Consider the following 23,562-nt stretch of genomic DNA (forward strand, 5'->3'; position numbering starts at 1 on the left):
AAAAAAAGGAGACATATGTACTACTATTTGTAATACTTTAAACAATAAAGTAAAATTTTAAAAAATTCTGGTCTCTAGAAAGGACAGCTGAAAAAAAGAAAAGAGGGGACAGCTGACTCACAGATTAAAGAATCTTCTTCCCCTTTCTCATACTCATTGCTGACAGAAGGAAGATTTGAGGCTTGTCCCAAGTCTGAATGAACTGTTTAAGTCATTTGCATTAGAATTATCCCTGAAACTTGACCTACTGTCCTCAATTTGCTTAAATTTAAATCCATTTTACACGCTTCCGGCTTCAAGGCCTGACTTTTATTTGGTAAAGTAGTTCTTTTTCTTTAAGGACACCTGATGCATAAAAGCCACAGAAACTGTGCCAGGAAGACTGCCCCCTTGGGGGAGCAGTGGGGTTGGAAGCTGTAAAAGGCCAGGAGCCTTAATTCCTGGGATTCCTGAGCTGCTCTTATTCCTGTTTATGTTTAGTGAAAGTTTGTTTTCAGTGGCTATGGCTGATGCCACTAACTCAGTAAGTGAGTAAGGAATAAGCTGTTTGGATCTCGGGTTTCCCCTCTGCAAGTGAACAAGTTGGACTAAAAGTTATCTAAGGTCCCTTTCTTCAACTGTCCACTTAAATTCACACACCTATAGACACAGAGCCCTCCTTTTTTAAACAAAGGTGTATAGGAGCTCAATCCTTTTATGTCAGTTTCCCATTGATTTCAAATGCCAATACAAATATGGTAAACACAATGTTTGTTTTCTTTTGCAGACTCTGGAAAGCACAACAGTAATGGAGTACATGAGCACTGGAAGTGACAATAAAGAAGAAATTGATTTATTAATTAAACATTTGAATGTCTCTGATGTAATAGACATTATGGAAAATCTTTACGCAAGTGAAGAGCCAGCGGTTTACAAACCCAGTCTAATGACCATGTGTCAAGACAGCAATCAAAACGAGGAGCGTTCAGAGTCCCTGCTGCTCAGTGGCCAAGATATGCCTTGGTTGTCATCAGTCAGATATGGAACTGTGGAGGATTTGCTTGCTTTTGCAAACCATATATCCAATACTGCAAAGCGTTTTTATGGACATCGACGACAAGAATCTGGAATTTTATTAAATATGGTATGTTTTTTTCCTGATCAATCGAGTGCTGCAGCTTCATTTAATGGAGAGTGGCATTTGAATTTGGGTTAGACTGGCTGTCAGGTATGATTTTTTAAAAATGTAATATCTGTAAGATTCTTCATGTTGAAGGTGCAAAAAGAGTCTTTTTTAAAAGTTCCACTTAAACAATTTTTAGTAGTAGTTCTACAAAAAGGGAATGAAGAAGAGTGTCTTTTAATTTAACAATTCATTAAAAAGCTCATTCATCATTTAGGCAGAAGAGAAAGGTTTAATGAGAATTCTTCTTCTGAGAGGGGAATAAAAACTTTGTCTTTAGTTAATATTTTTGAAAGCTGGATTTTTTGGTCTTGTCACATATGGAATTTTCACAATATCAGTACTGGCTAGATTTAGTTTTTGCAGAAATGTATTCTGTAGGCAGTAAATAGCTATCTACAGATTCACTCTCTTTAATTGGTAAAGTATGGATGACAAATGATGTATTTGCTTGTCATTTCAAGTATGCAAATAATCCAGAATATTGTGACAACACTTTGTTGCTACAAGAATAGATCAGGTGATGTGTTTAGGTGTGCCTGGGATTCTCTCAGTCTCTTAATATGTCAAAGGTGAATGTAGGTGCTGGCTAAAGGTGATCTAATTTTTTAAAAAGAATAATTTACAAAGGAGTAGAGGGTAACTTGGAAAACATGCTTATTGATGAAAGTGACTCCCTTGCCTTTGGTGCATCTAAATGGCAAAATGGCTAATGTGGGGAGAAGGTCAGTGCTGAATAGTAGAGTCTGGACAAATTACTTAATTATTTTGTTTTTATTGCATACCACATTCATTCAATTTAAAACAACACAGTGACTTTGGTCAGCTATATAGTGAATTGTTTTGTTAGAAGCCAGTTGTGTTCATCTGTAGCTCAATTTGGAGGAAGATTACATTTTGCATAGTTGTGTGACTTACTTTGGTTTGGTCTACCAAATTGTATTTAATAGTTGACAAAGTACTTTACCTTGAGAATATTACTTTTGCTAATCATTGAACTAGAAGCAATACCTGATTTTCTTAGCTTAAATATAGCTGGTGAACTCTGGTTCAAAATTATGTATAAGTCTATAATGACAAATGTAATTGTTTATGCATTTCTCTTTTTTATTACATATTTGTGTGTCAAAATAGACATTTTAAAGGAAAACATGCAGAATAAACAAATTACTCTTGCTTGTAAATCTGTAGAGTCTTAGGTACATTTCCCCTGGTGCATCAGACTGGTGAGAGACAGGACATAGACCTTCATTGGGAATGTACAGAAGGGAATTCAGGAAAATTATGAGGAGTAGAAATAGCTTCCTAAAGGTTTTGGAGTTTAAACAAAAGCTAATGCAGAAAAGGAGAAATTAAGACATTTAAAGGAAGTGAAAATTTTAGATCAACTAAGGGCAAGAGTAAAATGTCATTTCCTGCCATCGAGCCTATACTCTATAAATGAACAAATCTATATTTAGAGAAAATTTAAGAATAGGACATATCAGAAGACAGGGATCTTGAAAACTTTAAAAAGATTTTTTGTTTTAAAAATGATCAAGACTATAAAATATAAAGCAAGAAGACTTAAAAATAAAACAGGATAACAGGAAAAACTTAAAATCTACAGGAATTGACTGTGCTTCAGTGGTCGATGGCTTTGGGGCTGTGGTTAACATTCCTGTCACTGACCTTAAGGATCAAATAAATCCCTGTGCCTGCTATATAGCCTATCAAAGCTCTATGTTTCATGAATAATGGCATAGAAATCATGACTTTCCATTCCTGATCATAGCTAGTTTGAGTGAGATGCTATAGGAGGCAAGGTTTGCTTCTAGCACCTCTTCATCCTCACATCATGGTCTCCTTGGAACCATCCTGTGGTCAAGACCTTTCTCTTTCCACGGTCTTCACCCTAATACTCTGTCAAAACTTTTTTCTTTTGGGCTTCATTTGCTGGTCTGTCTCTCTACTTTACAAAACGCCAGCTAATTATCTACCAAACAGATTGGTTCCATGGTAAGATCTATTTATAAGTATATCTCCCTATGGACCAAATGCTTTCATTCAAGTGAATGCTAGACATAGCTGGAATATCCACAGTGTATTAGGTGCTTTTCTAGATGCTAGAGAGACAGTAGTGAACTGTGCTTTTTGGTAGCTTACTGCCTGGTGATTGTAAGAGGCAAGTAAACAGGCCATTATAATGCAGTGCAGTACTTCCCCATACAACTACATCGTGACTGCTGTGGGGATGGTCAGGCAGAGCACCTCACACAGCCATGAGATGGGGTAGGTCGGCCAGGAGATTGCCAGAGAGGCTTCCAAGGAGACTTGATGCCCAAGTTATTGAGTTAGAGTCAGCCAGATGAAGGGGATGGGGAGCTGAGAGTGTTCCAGATGAAGAGAATAGCATGTACAAAGGCCCGGAGACAGAGAGACATGGTGTCTTCCAGGCACCCAACCACCACAATGCCTGGAGAGTTAATCAGTTAATGAGGGTGGAGGAACAGGAATTACAAAAATATCCTGAAGCACAGGCATGTTAAATGGTGCTTTGCAGGTGTGTGTTCTTTTCCTAAAAATATTTCATAAAGATTACACCAACTTCCAGCAGGACCAGGGAAGAAACTTTGGGAGACTATCATAGGGGTTGCTTTGTGTAAGAGTGCCACAAGTTATTTATAAACTTTATAATCTAGACCAACTCATAATAACCTGATCTGGGATGAAGAACCTAAAATGGTTTTCAAATACTTAACTCTGGTGATGGGGTGCTGAAGGGCCCAGCTGTGGGTGTGAGATTCTGCATGCTGTTCCTCAGAGTTAGTCATGGGGTCCCAGCTTCTCAGGGATGGAAAACTTTAACATTACTGAGTTAAATCCTCCTCTTTCTGAAGCTTGGATCACCCCCCATTCATCATCTCCAATAATTGCTGGAGGATTTTGGTCTATACTTGATAATCTCCTTTGATGAAGAGTTCATCATGTAGTGGGGCATTTAATTTCATATTTGGCCAATTCTTATTGTAAGACAGTCCTTTCTTCAATAAAACTAAAATCCATCTCTGACTCTTCTTAATCCTATTTCTATTCTTTGGCCATCAAAAGGTATATGTGATGAGGAGTGGTGAAGACTGCAGGCCCATTAATTAAAGTTCTTGCATATGTATCTCAGCTCTGAAATGGATTAGTTATATGACCTTGGACTAGTTATCACACCCCTCTATGCCTCAGTTTACTCATTTGTAAAATGGGTAACATGACAGCACTTACTCTAGGATTGTTGGTAGAACAAATGATGAAAGCACGGGACCTGTTTACACATAGTGAGTGTTGAAAGAACACAAGCCATTTCTGTATTTGTTGTATATAATTGTTACTTTCCTTCCTTGTGACTATCCTGTCAATATTTTAAAAATTGCATGTTCCCCACATCTCTCCTCTTTCACAAACACGTCTCATTGTGTCTTCTACTTCTCGTGTATTTTAGTGTCAGCTTCCATCATCATCTGGGTATCGCCCTCTGAAGTCAAGCCTGTGCTGTGCCTGTCGTGTAGCCCAGAACACGAACATGGCGGGCCTTTTGTGGTGTGGCCAGCCTCTGTTCTAGAGACTATGCTCCGTTAATATAGCCCAAGGTCGCATCCATTTCATAGCAGCCACATCACACAGGTCCCTCAGGGAATTTCTTTTCACTGAAGTACCTAAGGATTTTTCTGAAGTGTTTTTCCTGGCCCAATGTTATCTGGTATCTGTGACAGTGATCTGGAGCTTATAATGTCTGCACTTGAAGAAGGCTTTGATCATTTGAAGAATTGGCAGAGATAAGCGGCACAAAGATCCACAAGATTATTTGGTAGAGCCCCCTGGAAAGAAGGGGGGAAAAACATCTCAAACCCAAATAGGGAAGGTCTGGGCCAGGGGAAAAACCAGGGACTGTGCAGAACTGCAAAGGGGTTAGCACTTGCCTATCACCCTGTCCATCAAAGGTGGCCATGGAGGACTTGAGGGACATTCAGAGGGGATCCCTGAACGTGGGAGGTTGTGACATGGAGGTGAAGGTACTTGCAGGATTTGATCCAAAGAGGGTAAGGTGTGCTCAGTGACATGTAAACATAGGCTTTTAATAACTGGGTTTTGATCATGGCTCAGCTTTAATTATAGCTTCCTGGAAGATAAAAAGGTCTTATCCAAAGACTAGGAGTGGTGGCTTTGGGGACAGACAGCCTCAAGTTTGAATCCTGACTCTGTCACTAACTAGTGAGTTACTTAACCTTTGAAGCCAGTTTTCTCATCTGTAAAATGGAGATAAAAATAGTACTTACTGCGTAGGACTGTTGTGAGACTTTGATGAGATAATGTTCAAGTACTGAGCACAGTGCCTGGCGGATAATTAGCACTCAATATATGGCTGCTATTATTATTTTTTGTCCTCTTAGAATAAGAGACACTGAGTCAAAACCTATTAAAACAAATTTTGGTTAAACAAAAGTAAAGCTTTCATGAACGTGAATTAAACACTGAAGTGGATGACAGAGAGGCTACAGTGAAATTGGATCTGTAAATATTTAATGGCAAGAAAGGCAATATTCAAGTAGGATTGAATGCAGTGAGAATAGTTCTGTCTAAATGTGGAAGGGGACTAGATTCGTCACGTTCTTTGCTGTAAAACGAGGCCCCCAGTAACTTGAGGTGACACACTTCTTGAAAGGAGGTCATATTTCAAACAAGCCGAGCCTGTGGTCTGTCCTTAGTCATTTTCCCTCTAGAGCTCTGCACAGGATTCTGCACAGAGGACATGCTCAGTAAATATTTAATTTTTCAATTTACTGACTTCACATGTCTAAGTATAGAGTTCTGTTTCATTCCCTGACTAATAGTGACCACATCTGCTTGTGGAGTGGAGACTGAGTGAATAACCCTGACGGTTACTAGAACCATTCCCGGAGCAGAGGCCTGTGAGGAGCCCCCTGCGCCTGCACATGAATCAAGTGTCCATTCTTTGCTCCTCTGGACTGCAGTTCCCCCTTTGCTTCGTCTGCATGTGAAAGAGCTTGATGTTGCTTTGATGGTTTCATAATTCCCAGATTCATAATCTGAAGTCCTATTTTTACTAATTATACTTGCAAAAAAAACTTGTATTTTTGAGACACTTTATCTCTTGAAAGAACACTTTAACCATGTTTTAAGCCTGTACTCCAGGTCATAGCTCCTGTGGACTGCCTTATTAATTTGTTTTAATTTTAATTATTTCTCTTTTTAATTGTTTACTCTTTCAAAATCAAGGTAGACTTTATATGCAGTAAAACACACAGATCTTAAATTTGCAGTTTGATGAGTTTTGATAAATGCACACACTTGTAACCCACACCGCTGTCAGACTATATCCCTTAATTTTTGAGTGGACTGGTTTCAAAATCTCTTGTCATGAACTCTTGGAGGTTAGGGATCATCTATCTCTTGCACAGCAGCCTCCTCAGCCCCAAATACTGTGCCTGGCACATACTGTGCACTCAATAAACATTAAATGAGTAAGTAGATGAGAAATAATTCCGCCCTTACTTTATTTAGGTAGCACTGTCAACTCATAGCTCTGGCATAACACATTGTTTTCCAGAATCCTCCATGATCATCAGTTTATTTCCACACTCTCTCTATATGCATCATGTCTGAGTAATAGCTATGTGGACTAACAGGTTAGTACATTTTAATTGGGAGCAAGTCAACTTGCTGGCAGAGTTTATATTTATGCAATCTTTATTTTCAGCCTCTTGGACACAGTAGTCATGCTCCCTTAGATAAATCATTTTTAAAGTTCTGTTTGGCAATTAATGACTCCCGAGTAGATGGAAATCTGATCAGGTCTGACCAGGGATGGATGTGTTTCTGTTACATGCTTTCTCTGTCTTGACTGAAACTCTAAATATAGTCTGTACACTGTTATGATTACACACAGTGACAATGTGTGTAGGAATGCAATCTAAAGTAACCAGTTTTTAAAGGGCTGGTCTTAGAAAAGGATTTTGCTGGAATTCTCACCTTACCACATTTTTATTTATTGTAGGTAATCACTCCCCAAAATGGACGCTATCAAATAGACTCTGATGTTCTCCTCATCCCCTGGAAGCTGACTTACAGGAATATTGGCTCCGATTTCATTCCTCGGGGGGCCTTTGGAAAAGTGTACTTAGCACAAGATATAAAAACTAAAAAAAGAATGGCATGTAAACTGGTATGTTCTTTATAACCAGACAGAGTGAACTGCATTGCATTACTCAAAACTTGTTAGCCTTTGAATGGATCTTGTCTAAGGTTGCCCTGTCCAAAAGTATCTGTGTTTTATGCATTTGCTTGCTCCTGGGGCCGTTCAGCCCCTAAATCTGCCCACGTACATAGTTGATTTTAATCTAGTTTGCCATGATAAAAAAAGAAAGTGCTGGCTAATTTAGCACCAGTTTGGATAACAGACGTCATCTCTCTTGTGGGGGGCTGGGGTAGAGGGGTGCTCTCCTGCAGGAGCAGATCCTTGTGCTGCTCCTTTAATCCACCCCAGGGGAGTGGACCAGGCAGGGAAGCAGAAGCTGGAAAAGCTGCAAAGTTCCCAGGACTGCAGATTAAAGGGCTGAACTTAAATAGACTAATTCTTGAAAAGACCCCATCTCTTCTTATTAACCAGTTATTGGTGAGGTGCCCCCACTTTGGGAGAGTGTTTGGCAGTATCTACCTCAGCTGAACATGCACAAGCCCGATGGCCCAGCAATTCCACCGCATAGGCATGTGCACGTGGTCACCGAAAACTATGTACTAGAATGTTCATGGCAGCACTATTTGTAATAGTCCCAAACTGAAAAGTTTCCAGTTGCTAAAATGTGGTATATTGACACAATGGAATGCTGAATAGCCAAGAAAATAAATGATTTACAAAGGTAATAATGTAGATGAATCTCATAATCATTATGTTGAACTAAACCAGCCAGACACAAAATATGATCTACAGTATGAGTTTCTACTTATACTAGAATAAAGGCCAAAAATAGGCTCACCAAATCCATGCTGTTGGAAATGAGGTTAGTGGGCTCCCTTAAGGAGCAGTAACTGGAGGGGTCCAAAGGGGTCTCTGGGTGCTGGTAGAATTCTGTTTCTTCATCTAGATGTTGGTTATATGGGTATGTTCAGCTAATAATGCATTGAGTTTGATACTTAACTACTTTTACACTTTTATATATGTCTGTTTTATTTTAAAACATTTTTAAGTGCAATAAAATAAACTCACTTGATTTAACAAAAATAAAATAATTGCTGAATATCATCTCAATCTCTGTTATCATAATTAAAAGATTGACAATATGTTGGCTTTATTTGTTCCTTCATAAAGATTTGGTAGAATATCTGGTATTAGAAGGAAAAAACCCAGGTGTCATAATAAGCCACTTGAAGCTTTCAATTAGAGAGGATATATTCATGTTCTTTTAAAAACATCTGGTGCCATAAAGATCTTAGAACCAAAATGTCCTGTGTTTCAGTTTCATCATAAAAGGCATGGGAAAATAGCTTTGTGGGTTTGCTTTCCTTGTTAATACTTACATTTAATTTTTAAGCTATATATATTTTCTTAAAAAATAAAAACATATAAGATAATTAACAACTCCAAACAGATTCAGAAGAGGGTGGGCTTAATAAATGAGATCCCTTTTCTTGAGGGAACTACTGTTAATGGGTTCTTATGTACCCTTCCAGAAAGTCTCTATGGACATATGCTTGTATAGTTAAATTATTTTTAATTTTATTTTTTGCAAATGGAGACATACTATACATACTTCTGTGTCTTGCATTTTTCATCTAACACTGTACTTTGGAGACATTTCATATCTGAACTGAAAGATTTATTTCTTCCTTTATTAATGACTTGATTTTCTATAGAATGGATGCTCAATGCTTATTTTAAATGCATTGTTAGAGCATGAGCTGTGGAACCAAAGACATATTATTTTATGACATGAACTATTGAAAATATGGCCTAAAATCTAAGTGCTATGGAAATTACATATATAATAGATAAGAAATTATCTCTTTTGATGCAGTCATAAATGTTTCTTTGATTGGCTTTCTATACTCTAAATGAAAATAATAATTTATACATTCTTGTGTTTTTTATTTTCTTATTTTGAATTGCTTACCTAAAGCTGATATAATGTAAAGGCAGATCTCAAGTCAACCTTATTTTAACTAAGCAGTACAATTTTATGCAGATCAGGGTATCCTTGAGGGAATTGATTTGTCTTCTGATCTGTGGGTTGACAGTCATCTCTTGGCATCTGAGGGGGATTGGTTCCAGGAAACCCCAAAGATACCAAAATCCTCAGATGCTCACATCCCTTAGTTGGACCTTGGTATCAGTGGGTGAAGAACCTGCTGGTACAGAGAGCTGACTTTATATATATTTTTCATTGTCCTGGAGTTGTTTAGAATCTTACTGGTATTTTTGTGTTTTAGATCCCAGTAGATCAATTTAAGCCATCTGATGTGGAAATCCAGGCTTGCTTCCGACATGAGAACATTGCTGAGTTATATGGCGCAGTCCTATGGGGTGAAACTGTCCATCTCTTCATGGAAGCAGGCGAGGGAGGGTCTGTTCTGGAGAAACTGGAGAGCTGTGGACCAATGAGAGAATTTGAAATTATTTGGGTGACAAAGCATGTTCTCAAGGGACTTGATTTTCTACACTCAAAGAAAGTGATTCATCATGATATTAAACGTGAGTTATTCTTGGATATGTACCTTTTCGGCTTAATGAGACTGGTTAGGAGGCAAATGGGCTTCTTCCTTCAATCTAAGGAGTCTTAGTGGCAGGGCAGGGCAGGGCGCACAGCTCCCTTGGAGCACCTTGCCCTTTCCCCCACCGTGCTTCTGAACACCTTTGAGAATCAAGAGGGGTCACTTTGAGAATCAAGAGGGGGAACTTTCAATGTCATAAGGAAGGGTGATTATCCAATTGTAGAATAGACTAGAGCAGCCGTGGGCAAACTACGGCCCGTGGGCCAGATCCGGCCCGTTTGAAATGAATAAAACTAAAAAAAAAAAAAGACCGTACCCTTTTATGTAATGATGTTTACTTTGAATTTATATTAGTTCACACAAACACTCCATCCATGCTTTTGTTCCAGCCCTCCGGTCCAGTTTAAGAACCCATTGTGGCCCTCGAGTCAAAAAGTTTGCCCACATCTGGACTAGAGCCACACCACACTTCTATTAAGTACTGCCTCTGGCTTTTAAAATACTAATTTACTTAAAAACATACACCTGCAGCCACATCTTATTGAGAAACAAATAGCTTTTAAATTTTAAACATCCATTTGTCAATAGTTCATTCAATAAGCCTTCATTGACTGCTTTCTAGGAGTAAGGTGAGGAGGAAATTGAAAGAGAGACCCACTATGGATCCTTAATACCTAATGATAAATAGGAGTAGCAGGACTTTTACTGAAAAAAAATGGGTATTTTACTTATTTTATTTTATTTTTTAGAAAGTGGCTTAATAGTATGTTTATATCATAGAATTTGGAACGCAAGCTCTTGAGCATTAATGTATTTTTTTCTAGCTTTATTGAGATATAATTGACAAATAGCATTGTGTAAGTTTCATGTAATGATTTGATATATGTATATATTATAAAATGATTACCACAATTAGGCTAGTTATCACATTCATCACCTCACATAGTTATAATTAATTTTTGGTGGATGAGAACTTTTAAAATCTACCCTTTTAGCAACTTTCCAATATACAATATGGTATTAACTATAGTTATGATGTTGTATGTTACATCCCCAGGACTTATTCATCTTATAACTGAAGTTTTATCCTTTGGCCACATTCACTCATTTCCCCCACCCACTGGCTCTGGTAATCACCAGTCTGTTCTGTTTCTATGAGTTTGGTTTTTTAGACTCCACATATAAGTGAGATCACATAATATTTGTCTTTTTCCGTCTGACTGTTTTACTTAGCATAATGCTCTCAAAGTCCATCCAGATTGTTACAAATGGCAAGATTTCCTTCTTTTTTTATGGCTGAATAATATTCCATTACACACACACACACACACACACACACACACACACACTGTGTATCACATTTTCTTTTTTTTTAATATTTATTTTTATTGCTGACAGTATTACAGATGCCCACCACCTCCCCCCACATCCCCCCTCAGGTCTTCAGTACCCTATTGTCCATGTCCATGGGCTATGCATATAAGTATATAAGTTCTTTGGTTTCTCTCTCCTTGTTCCTTGACCCCCCACATCTAGGTATGCCAGTCTGTTCAATGCATCCATGCTTTCAGTCTTATTTTGTTTCTATGTCTTGGTTGTTGTATCTTTAACATTATTAGTGGCTTCAATAATTTACGTCCATATTGGCTGAATTCTTGACAGACCTGAAGTGATTTTTACCTAGACTCTCAGCCTCCTCTTTTGAATATATTACACCCATTTCAGTAGGGAAAACATTTCAATCTATTCTAATTTGGGACTTGTTTTAGATAATGCTTTCATTTTATTTACTAAAAATTTTCCTCTCTTTATAGCTAGCAACATTGTTTTCATGTCCACAAAAGCCGTTTTGGTAGATTTTGGCCTAAGTGTTCAAATGACTGAAGACATCTACTTTCCTAAGGACCTCCGTGGAACAGAGGTATAATTATATTCCTACAAGAATGATTGATATCTTATTAAGAGTAAAAATAAAAAATGCCTATCATTACTGTAGAAAGGACAAAGAAGGGGAGAAAAGCCACTGCATTAAATTTTTATCATCATTGGAACATATTTAATGAGTACTTTATCTGTGCCAAGTACTCATTTTAGCACTTTAAATGAATTTTATTTTTTAACCCTCACAACAATTCTATTATTGGTAAACACTATTATTACAGGCAAATATTATTATGATTCCCATCTATATAAATATAAAGAGGTAATATGCTAATTGGTCCTAATGGTGTCCCAGTCATGACCGTTCAACAGGCTGCACGCACACAGGAGCTGATGGGCAGGGACAGGGGCAGGGACTTGTGCCACTGGGACATGAGGCTGCCGCTGCGGGGAGGGGGGGGGGCGGCGCATGCAGGCCTACCATGCTGCCTGGCCCGGAAGGGGGGTGTCAGGATGGGGGCCCGGAGGGAAGAGCAGATAGGCAGTTAGGGGGATCAGGCCAGGAGAGGAGAGCAGATAGGCAGTTAGAGGATTCAGACAAGGAGGGGAGAGCAGTTAGGGGGATCAGGCTGGCAGGAGAGCAGTTAGGGGCATCAGGCACGCAGGCAGGTGAGCGCTTAGGAGTCAGTGGTTCTGGATTTCGAGCGGGATCCCAGATTGGAGAGAGTGCAGGTCAGGCTAAGGGACCCCCCGCCCTCCCCCCCTGCCCTCCAGTGCCCAAAATTTGTGCACCGGGCCTCTAGTTTTATAATAAGGAAACAAGATTGAAGAGCTTAAAACCAAGTGTTCAAAGCTTCTCAGCTACATAACGATCTGGAACTTGAATCCAGTTTTTTTCTGAGTCTAAAATCTAAGATCTAACAACTGTATACCTTTTTAATATAACAAATATATATTCTTAGTTTAACTGATGATTTGGTTCATTTACAGCCATCATTTTTAGGGTCATTGATAACATTTATTAAGAACTGACAACATTTTAGGCCTAACTTTAATCCTAGGGATCCTATAATAAACATCATTTATTATACCATAATTAAATCTTATTGAAGATATGAACTAGTAATAATACTTATATTTGTGAAGAAAAATAAAGCAAAACCAAAAACACCTTTCTTGAATCTAAATGAGATTCAGAGAAATGTATTCATGGGTTTCAAATAATATATTAATTTAACATTCACATTGTTAAACTGAATAGTTGATTCATGTAGTGAGTGTCTCCTGAGCATCTGCTGTATGGCAGACTGTTGCAGGTACCAGGGATGAAACATGGGACAAGGTCAATAAGGATCATGCCTTGGTGGTACTTTTTGGTGAAAGAAGCTATGTTAAATTGACCTGAATTATTAACAGGTCAAAGAGTTAGTTCACTGTTGCTTATGATGGACAATGAGGGATAAAACTGGGAAGGTAAATGGGTATAGTAGTTGCCTTTCTCACTCATGTCCACTATGGTGGGTGCTTAACTATCAGCCACCCAGCCCCATGCCCTTCTCTCTATTGGAAGTGCCCCCAGAAAATGGAGAGAGGGCACTTGGCTGCATCTTTACCTCAAGATTACCAGGTCAGTCTTAGTGTTCAACCAAATAACAGCCCTTAGTCTAGCTGGTAGATATATTGATTGCACTGAACTCAGTTGCAGTGCAATAAATAAATAAATATTTATTTCAAAATGAGATTTTGTAAGCTTTTCTTAACTCTCAGAGCAAAAACTTTCCTGAGCAGCAGAATAAATCCTTTTTTTTTTTGCTGATATTACTGAAGTTAGTTTGGAAAATATTTGAGAGAAAATTCTTGATAGTCATCTTTGAGCAGAATAATATTCAGAAGAGAAAACTGTTCACTTTTTAAAAATGTTTTAGTCCCAGATATTAAGAATACTTCACCAAAGCACAAAATCTAAGACTTACTACTTAGACATGTTTTTTGAGGGGAGAATTTCCAGCATATTTTGCATTAGTCAGAAGTTTAGATATGTGACAGTATACCATTTTTCCTGGAACCAAGTTGAGAAACAAACTATTTATGGTATTAAAGATGGAAAATACCTTTTTCTTCCTGGCAGTGCGATCAAATTGAACATTTTGCAACGTCTGGAGGAAGACATGCCCCTTCTGGGATTCTCTAGCAGAAAAAGAATATGTGTTGGAGTATGAGATAATAACATAGTGTTCACTCCTGGGTTAAGTTATTTTCACCAAATGTAAATTGTTTTTTTATGAATTACTAAACTGGCTTTGGTGTTTAGTGTTTATAGTTATAAACTCTCTTCTAATCAACCTGCATTTTAATATCTATATGGTACTCAGGAACAGAAATTTGACAGTGAGCAAGTATGCGATGTCACCAGTAAAACCTTTCAGTAAGCTTGTTTTTAACCTCATACTAAAGAGCCAATAAGGGGTAGTGAGTCAAAGTCAAGCATGCACATTTGCTTTTGTTAGAACTTGTTCACTTGGCTACTTCATAGCTGCACATGATTTTTGATTCCTGCAATATATGGAATCAGGCACCCCACCTTGGGTGAAGCTCTCCCTTGATCAGCCTGTCCCTTCTACCTGTACATAGTTCCTCAATGCAGACACTGGTCACCTGTGTTTGATATCTCTCTCTCTTTCTCTCTCTCTCTCTCTCTTCCTCCCTCCCTCCCTCCCTCTCTCTCTCAACATTTACATTCAGAACATTATATTGTACCCACATAATACATACAGGGGTGGACAAAAGCAGGTTTATAGTTGTGAGTATGTGAAACAGAGTTTATTCTTATATTATTATTTATTCATTATTATAATACCAGAGGCCTGGTGCACAAAATTTGTGCATGGGGGGAGGGTGGGTTGTCCCTCAGCCCAGCCTGCACCCTCTCCAATCTGGGACCCCTCGAGGGATGTTCGACTGCCCATTTAGGTCAGATCCCGCTTCTGCCTGCCAGCCCGATCACCCCCTAACCACTCCCCTGCCAGCCTGATCGATGCCTAACTGCTCCCCTGCTGGCCTGGTCACCCCCAACTGCCCTTCTCTGCCAGCCCGGTCACCCTTAACTGCCCTCCCCTGCAGACCTGGTCCCTCCCAGCTGCCCTCCTCTGCTGGCCCGGTCACCCCTAACTGCCCTCCCCTGCAGGCCTGGTCTCCCCTAACTGCCCTTCCCTGCAGGCCTGGTCCCTCCCAGCTGCCCTCCCCTGCAGGCCATCTTGTGGTGGCCATCTTTGAACACATGGGGGCGGCCATTTTGTGTGTTGGAGTGATGGTCAATTTGCATATTACCTCTTTATTATATAGGATTTATTTGTGTTACAACTATAAACTTACTTTTGCCCACCCTTGTATACAGGGTTAATCTGGTATATATTCAATTTATTGTTTTTAATTACACAGTGCAGAGAAAGAATAAATAATAAATGTAAATAGCTAATTAGAATCACATAACATGGTCCTTTAAAAGAAGTTTATTTTCTTCTGATTTGGTATTTGGTCTTTATGTAAGTTAACATGTAATCATCATATGTGTGGACACACACACACACACACACACACACACACACACGTCTCTTTCCCTTTGTAATAAATGTGCTGAGAGGTGAGTGCCTTGACCCCTGACATGACATCTAGGTTCCTTTGTGTCAGTGCCCATGTCTGAGGGCATGCTACTCAGAGAGCCTCACCCAGGTCCCACCAGGCCTGTTTCATGTTTTGAGTCAGCCAGCCTGCAGAGTCTTTGATCACCTTACCTTGCTGCCCTGGCTCTTACAGAACTTGAGGAAGCAGGAGCTCTGAGCCATTGAGCCATGTAGCTCTGAGTGATCTGCCTGAGGGATCACAGCCAGGTCACCAGGTGGACAGGACACTGCTGTCCCCAAATGTGTAGTCACATGGAGTCTGCAGAGCCATATTGCACAGCCGCTGTTGGTTTCACCAATTGTACATATTTTGCCTAATCCTTCTATTGCAGGGAGGAAGTGGGCATCCCCTACTGACAGTTAATTCTCCCCACTGCATTTATTGTATAACTTTGTGATTATACTTAGTAAGAAAGTCTTTTAGGATCTGTTTTTGCTTCAGGGGAAGTTTGAGAACAAGGAGCTTGGCTGGCCAGTTTGCTGAGAGGGAGGGATGGAGAGACAGATAGATGATAGATAGATAGATAGATAGATAGATAGATAGATAGATGATAGATGAAAAGCAAGTCAGCCCAGAAATGTGTTGTAGAAAGAAGTTGAGCAGGGTTTGGGTGAGGAAACTGGTCAATTTCTCCTGTTTTTGTAAGCCAGTTCTTTACTTCTTTATTCTGAAACTAGTGGCCCAGTGCATGAAATTTGTGCACATTAAAAGGGACTTAATTAGAGGAAATATTTTGATATTGCTATTTGCCTTTTCTCTATAATAGAAGTGTCAGAGATGAAAGAAAATTAGTAAAATGTATATGAAAATCTCCCTCCTGTTAGAGTCTGGGGAGCACCGCAGGACTCAGAGTGAAGTCTTTGCCCACCCATGCATGCCTTGAAATTGTGCAAGACCCAGACCCCCGTCAAGCCCCTCAGGGCAGGGGCGCAGCCTCAGGTCCCCTGGCCCAACACCGGGGGGGGGGGCGGTGTGCAGCCTCAGGTACCCCATCAAACCCTGCCAGGCAGGGGGCACAGCCTCAGGTTTCCTGGCCCTGGCTCGAGGGCGTGAGGGTGTGACAACCATTTGCATATTAGCTCTTTATTATATAGGATGTATTCTGGGAACACTTACCCCCTTCTCAATATTCAAATAACAGGCAGCATAAAAATTCCTTGAAGTTAAATATTATTAATTAGGATATGCCTGGACCAGCCACAAATCCAGATCATTGGGCACCAGTGTTTGTTCTTGTTTTCTCTTTTTTAGGTTTAGAAACAAACACTTCTTAGAGAAACTATTTCTAAACCTAGCCCTACTTTCCCAGCAGCAACTCAGGAAACTAAATTGAATTTTCACAGTGTTAACAAGGCCTTGAATATTTGGTCACTGAGCTACGTGGAAGGTAGAAATAATAAGTAGCTCATAGAAATGACTAATTAGGATCATATTTAAAACACTGCATTTTAAAAGTTCTTCTCTTCCAAGTGATCAGTGTTAATACCATGTGGACTTCGCCGACTTTTATTATTTAAATTTTATTACTGCAATTTAGTGACAAACATGAGGTGTAGAAGAATATTTGTAGTGCCCATTTAAATATGAAAGGAACTGGTGTTTTAGCAGAAACATGCATCAGTGCTTTGCAGAACTCTGATGTACCGGGTCCCAGGTGACTGTTACTCCCCTTAGCTCATGGGACACAGCAATGGCACTCTCATGAAGGGATGAAGCGTGCAATAGATATAGTACCAGTGGATGAGCCAGCTTCCAGAACTGGATTAGGGAAATGGAAACCCAGACAAGCAAGGGGAGTCAGACTGATGTTTCCTGCTTCTTTTTCAGATTTACATGAGCCCAGAGGTGATCCTGTGCAGAGGCCATTCAACCAAAGCCGACATCTATAGCCTGGGGACCACGCTTATCCACATGCAGACGGGCACCCCTCCCTGGGTGAAGCGCTACCCTCGCTCAGCTTATCCCTCCTACCTGTACATAGTAAGTGGGGGTCAATGAGGGCTGAGCTGGGCCGGTTTCCACCTGTTCAGGAGTGCTGCACTCCTTTCTGAGTGGATGGGAGTGAGCTAGTGACCCAATGAGGAAGCCCCATTCTCACAAAGAAGGCATTGCTATTTTAATGGGAACTTACTAAAATGTACATTGGGCATCAATTATATGCTATTCTGTTAGACATCTATATATATAAAAGGCTAATATTCAAAGTGTCCCCTTGGGAATTCAACTGGGAGACCTGGAGTTTGATTGCTTGCTATGACGTGCTCTGACCACCACGGGGTGGCGCAGAATGAAGGAAAGCCCTGGCCAGCAGCTGGCAGCCAGGGAAGGAAGGCCCCGGCCGGCAGCTGGAAGGCCTCGATTGGCTCTGATCACCAGCCAGGCCTAGGGACCCTACCCATGCACTAATTTCGTGCATCGGGCCTCTAGTGTAATAATAAAATGCCACTTAGTAGCCTCAAAGTAGCATAAATCTTTGAGCCAAAGCAGTTGTAAATGTTGTTTGAACTCTTAAAAAAAAAAGAAAAAGAAGGTATTAGATTATAGATCTAATAGCTTGGCATGTAGTGAAACATGCAACTCCTGTTTTATTGTGGAGAGATTCGGGAGCAGATACCTCCCCATGGAGCAGATACCGTGGTGACCCTTGAACCACTGTTGAGAAATAAAGCTGTCACTGTTTATTCAAACCTAGCATGTATCTTTGCACTGAATCAAAAGATGGGTTTAATTCGGTGTCCTTAGGAAATTAAAGGGCAACTTGTTTCAGGGTATAAACTGTATTTGCTGCAGGCCAGGAGGTAGGAAACCAGTGACTTCCCAGGTCATGTTACTAAAATACTTTTCCTATTGAGGGGATGTTTTCATATATTGATGCTAAGATGGCTGGTTTGTTGATAGATCCACAAACAGGCCCCTCCACTAGAGGATATTGCGGATGACTGCAGTCCCGGCATGAGAGAGCTGATAGAAGCTGCCCTGGAGAGGAACCCCAATCACCGCCCCAGGGCAGCAGACCTACTAAAACACGAGGCCCTGAACCCTCCCAGAGAGGACCAGCCGCGCTGTCAGAGCCTGGATTCTGCCCTCTTTGAGCGGAAGAGGCTGCTGAGTAGGAAGGAGTTGGAACTTCCTGAGAACATTGCAGGTACAGACACCCTGCTGTGTGCACTGCCTCTGGCTTCCCTCCTTTTTGTCTACATCACACCACTGATGGAACTGATGAAAGCACTTGAAAAAAAAGAAAGGGTTTCATGAGTGCCATAAATTGTTTGAGAAATTTCAGGAAGAATGTGAGCAAAAGCATTAAAAAAAATGGCTAATTTACCAGCAAGTTATAACAGGTTTTTAGTGCAAATGTTGGCAACACACTCATTGAGAAGTGCCTCTAACTTGCTTTTTTTTGCTACAGAGAATATCATATGCCTTTAAAAGCAAATCAGGCATGATAGTTTTGCTGCTGGTAAAGACTGGGGTTCTGTTAAATTGAGTTATGGTAAGCCACGCCAGTCCTTGCTTGGAAACATCATGGCACTGTTCTGCCCACATAAAATACTGAGTGTGAAGTCAATTTGCATTTCTCTCTTCCTGTGCTTAAAATCTCTTTGTCAGCTATGCATCTTTCCCATTTAGGAAGATCAGTACATATTGTAGGAGCATTGAATATGGGTGGAGAGGGGTTTTGTTATTTTAATAACAAAAATAATATTTTTGTTATTAAAATCTGTGTCATTCTTAATCTGTTTAGATCCAAACCCAGATGTCAGGCCTGGAATGCTTGTTTGTCTTTCTGCATCTTGTCTGACTTTTTCCATATTTAAAGTGTATCATCTAGGATGTTGGAAAACATGCCAGAAATTTTAGTTAATTTCTTGTTACATTGACTCTTTTTTTTTTTTTAAACTTTTTTGTGTATGAAATCTGACACAAATTAGCCCATGGTGTTCACCTCTGTAGCTCTTTAATAAAACCAGTGCTTGAATGCTACTTCATTAGGTCCAACCTGTTACTTTTTTTTTTTGTAGAAGGAACAAGTATTTATTATTGAACATGTTTCCTGGTCATTTATTTTATTTTTTCAATGTTTCCCTTTTCAGATTCTTCATGCACAGGAAGCACTGAAGAATCTGAGATGCTAAAGAGACAACGTTCTCTCTACATAGACCTTGGAGCCCTGGCCGGCTATTTCAACCTTGTCCGGGGTCCACCAACGTTAGAGTATGGCTGATTGTTGTTTGCTCTAAATTAATACTCAGCTTTTGTCTCCTGGAAGCTAGTTCTGCTGATTCTACACAGGGGCTCTGTCTAGTGAATTGTGCCATTTACTAGCTGGCATTGTGGGCTCCCATGACTGATGAATGTGACTCCAATGGCTCCTGTGTGTTTTATTTGTGGAGCTGCCCTATCCACCAGGTCTAAAAGTTCTCATTTTTCTGATGGGGTGACTCAAGGGGAGGAATTAAGTGTTCCTAGAAGGATCATTTCTGGTGACTGATTTCATTCACTGTGCACTTTGCTCAAAATTGTAAAAATACCAATTATAAGAATAATATATTAGCCTAAAATTACTATTCTTGGTTCTAAATTAAGTCTGGGAACTTCATTTAACTCAGAATAGTTGTTTTGTATATATTAGTGTATATTATACGCCAACTCTTTGGGCCCTTGTCAGTAGATTCTAGTTTAAATTAAAGTCATTATATTTTGGGTGAATAGAGCAACTTGAATATTGTAGCAATAAGCTGAACTAGTGTCTTGCAAATGGCTAACTGATTAGTGAGAAGCCATCTGACAGCAGGCCACTAGTGATGGGTTCTGTTATGTTCCTATGGAAACATTTTGTACTGTACATGCTATGCTTAAAACATTTAAAACATGATGTTTTGAATGTGGATAAAACTGTGTAAACCACATAATTTCTGTACATCCCAACGGATGAGAATGTGACCTTATGAAAACTGGAAACTTGTCAATTCTTACTGATGCTACTTTTGTAACTCTTATGACTCTATTTTCTTTTAAGCATTTGTATATTAAAATAGCATACTATGTATGTTTTATATCAAATGCCTTCATGAGTCTTTCATATATATATTTTTAACATTGTAAAATATGTGACTATATCTACTTAAAGTATGTTTTTACATCATGCAAATGAAACCGACACTTTTATCCAATATGATTGGTCAAATCAACTGAATAAATTCAATATTTTGCCTTAATTATTGTGAAAGGTGTTATTCTAACCCTGGACTGAAGGTGGGATCCAGGGGTTGGGATATAGGTTGGAGGAGAACATGTATCATTCGGAGGCAAAAAATACTTGAAAGCTTTGCAAATTGTATGTACGCTCCTCTTCTATTGCCACTGTATCAAGCTGTTGTCATCTGGATTGGGTTGTGTCCCTTCGGTATATTGAGGTAAAAAAATTATAAGCCACTAGTTCAGGCTAAGTCTGGTTCTATTTTGGATCTTATTTTTCTACATTTATATTGCCGTGAATATATACTTGCATGCTCCGTGCCTATTAGTGTTTGCCAAGTTAATAACTAAGTTGTCTTTGTACAAGGTAGATTTCAATCATGCACACCAAATTCTAATGGAAACTGTTGAATGGGTCCATCATTCACTGAGTGAATAGTATTATACTTTCACACGTGTTATGTAACACACGCCAGACCTGTAATCTTCACAACACACATGTGAAAGATGTGTTGTTACCTCTGGTTTTATTCAGAGGGGAGAGCAGAGCAAGTAAAGCAATAGCTGGTATTTGAACCCAGATCTTTCTGACTTCATCGTTCATATTCTTTCTTATGCTATGCTGCTTATAAATGATCGATCATTTCACTGCAAAGCAAGCATAATGCCCCCACTGGGATTCAAGTCTCTAAATAAGGGTGAGGTGGTTTAACCACAAAGTTAATGGAGCTTCAGCTTCGGGTCCTCACTTGCAGGGCCCCCTCTAAGACCCTCTGCCCACTTTCATATTATCCCTGATCAGGCCCAACAAAACCTAGATCTGGGTCAAGGTATACAACTTTTGATGATTTTTACAAAAATCTAAATAGCCAATATGAATTGAGTTCTAGTTAACAAATTCCACTTGGAAAATACTATTTCTTTTAAAGAAATTGGGGCAGTTGTGGAGAATTGGCGGTTTTTCCCCCAAGATGTGACCAGTGGTGGTGGTGGCTGAGAAAGTGGTCATGAGAGCTGTGAGGGGAGGTTCAGGGCTGGACCTGTGCACTGAGAATTTGCAGAGCTGTTGACCTTGGAAGCCAAGAGTTAAAGCTGGGTTAGGTCACCAGCTGGAGAATCAGCTTAAGAGAAGTAATGAAGCCCTGAGTGGGTTCTGAGGAAAGCCATCACTCACCTTCTGATACGATGAGCAGCGAGACTGCCAGGCTTGAGTGTATCTAGGACAGAATAATCACATCCTGAAATCTGCCCACCTGCTGCAGGCGACAAGGTTTCTGATTGTGTGGTGGCATTGGGATGCATTATGGAAAATAGATGGGACCTTTCCAAATTGGGCCTCAGAGATCATCTTGTCTCAGCCCCTTATGAGATAGATGGAGACGTGCTTGCTGGAGGTCACCAGACCAATGCTAGAGTGTCTTCTGATTATCATCATCCACTTGTATTTGCCTGGAGATCAGCAAAAGAGCCTGAAACAGATGATGAAGACCGTCTGCCAGCAATGTGCTGGGCCCAAGGGGATTTGCCCAGCCTTGGACAGATGGGGATCAGCCAGTGCATCTACCCTTAGAGCTAAGTTTACATTGCTATCTGACACATCACTAAGCACCACAGTGGGACCTGAAATCAGTGGGACTGATTTCTCTCACCCCTGTGTTCCTCCCTGGTGCATGTCCATCAGGTTACAGGCTGAAAGCCAATCTTTTTAAAAATTATTTATATTTTTACAGAGAGGAAGGGAGAGGAATAGAGAGTTAGAAACATCAATGAGAGAGAAACATCGATCAGCTGCCTCCTGCGCACTGCTTACTGGGTATGTGCCTGCAATCAAGATACATGCCTTTGACTGGAATTGAACCTGGGACCCTTCAGTCCACAGGCCGATGCTCTATCCACTGAGCCAAACAGGTCAGGGCTGAAGCCAATCTTTTATTGAGAGCAAATTTCTATGTGGCAACTCAGTCTGAAAGCCATTGTTTTCTAGAGAACCTGAGGAATTTTTGTCATGGTCTGCAATGTGATTTGGAGTGGAGATTGCTTGATGCCATAGGTCCAGGGCCAAGCCCTGTGGACAGTGAGCAGGGATAGCACCCAGGGGGAGAGCAGGCTATTTAGTGGAAGGTTAAAACCTTTTGGGAACATAATCTGGGCAAAGAACCATGCTGGCCCCTGCAGTGGACACAACTAATAGAGGGTTCTAGCCCTTCTTCTTTATCCATTCCCTGCAAAAAGTAAGCACATTCTATTATGAAATTGTTAAAAGGTTCTTTGTTTTAATATATGGCCCTGTGTGTTTCCAAAAAGATGTTATTGGCCAAGCATTTACTTGCAGTTTTACCTTTTGCCTGTGAGCTAAATTGTTGAATGTCAATTTAATCTGAAATGCACAAAAAATGACGATTACAATAACATGGTTTGGACATTCATATTAGGCTTTATAAGTTCACTTTGGGCCAAATTGAGGAGACATGCAAAGAAGAGTTATACAAAGTACATTTGTACTAATCTGTAGGCACCCTCAGTGGGATTTCTGCTGGGTTCTCTCTGAGGAGGGTATGAGTGTGTACAGGGCATCTGCAATCACACTTTTTACTCCGCTGCATAAAGGCCCTCAGCCCTGGGTGCAGCAGCTGCCCCTAAAAGCTGGACTTGTCTCGCCCCTCTAGAAGGACTGACAACAATTTCTTTCTATGTTATCTATATTTAATTGAGATATGGGAAATTTCTTGTCTCACTTCGAAATAAGAGGTGAGCACTCAGAAACACCACACATAAGGGGAAAAAAAATCTGCTTCATTTATTTTCAGTGCTGGGATAAGTTCTGAGTACTTAACCAATCCTGAGACATCTGTTTCTTCAGAAATTACAGATAGAGGCGATAA

At 40.0% G+C, this 23,562-nt stretch overlaps 1 protein-coding gene across 3 annotated transcripts in view; it reads left to right on the plus strand.

Annotated features, from left to right (window-relative positions):
• The window catches only part of MAP3K8 (mitogen-activated protein kinase kinase kinase 8), a 25,840-nt gene extending 5,140 nt beyond the window's left edge, over nt 1-20,700 (plus strand). For all 3 annotated transcript variants that reach the window (XM_014548002.1, XM_005876547.2, XM_014548003.1), the window contains 7 exons: nt 767-1,123; nt 7,209-7,376; nt 9,638-9,899; nt 11,734-11,840; nt 17,309-17,461; nt 18,380-18,626; nt 19,576-20,700. In XM_014548002.1, the coding sequence (XP_014403488.1) occupies nt 788-1,123; nt 7,209-7,376; nt 9,638-9,899; nt 11,734-11,840; nt 17,309-17,461; nt 18,380-18,626; nt 19,576-19,706 (1,404 nt within the window). In that variant the 5' untranslated portion in view covers nt 767-787 and the 3' untranslated portion in view covers nt 19,707-20,700. The remainder of the gene's footprint in view (nt 1-766; nt 1,124-7,208; nt 7,377-9,637; nt 9,900-11,733; nt 11,841-17,308; nt 17,462-18,379; nt 18,627-19,575) is intronic.
• Nucleotides 20,701-23,562: the final 2,862 nt, after the last annotated feature.

This window comes from Myotis brandtii, unplaced genomic scaffold (genome assembly GCF_000412655.1).
Source record: "Myotis brandtii unplaced genomic scaffold, ASM41265v1 scaffold49, whole genome shotgun sequence".
Taxonomy (NCBI): Eukaryota; Metazoa; Chordata; class Mammalia; order Chiroptera; family Vespertilionidae; genus Myotis; species Myotis brandtii.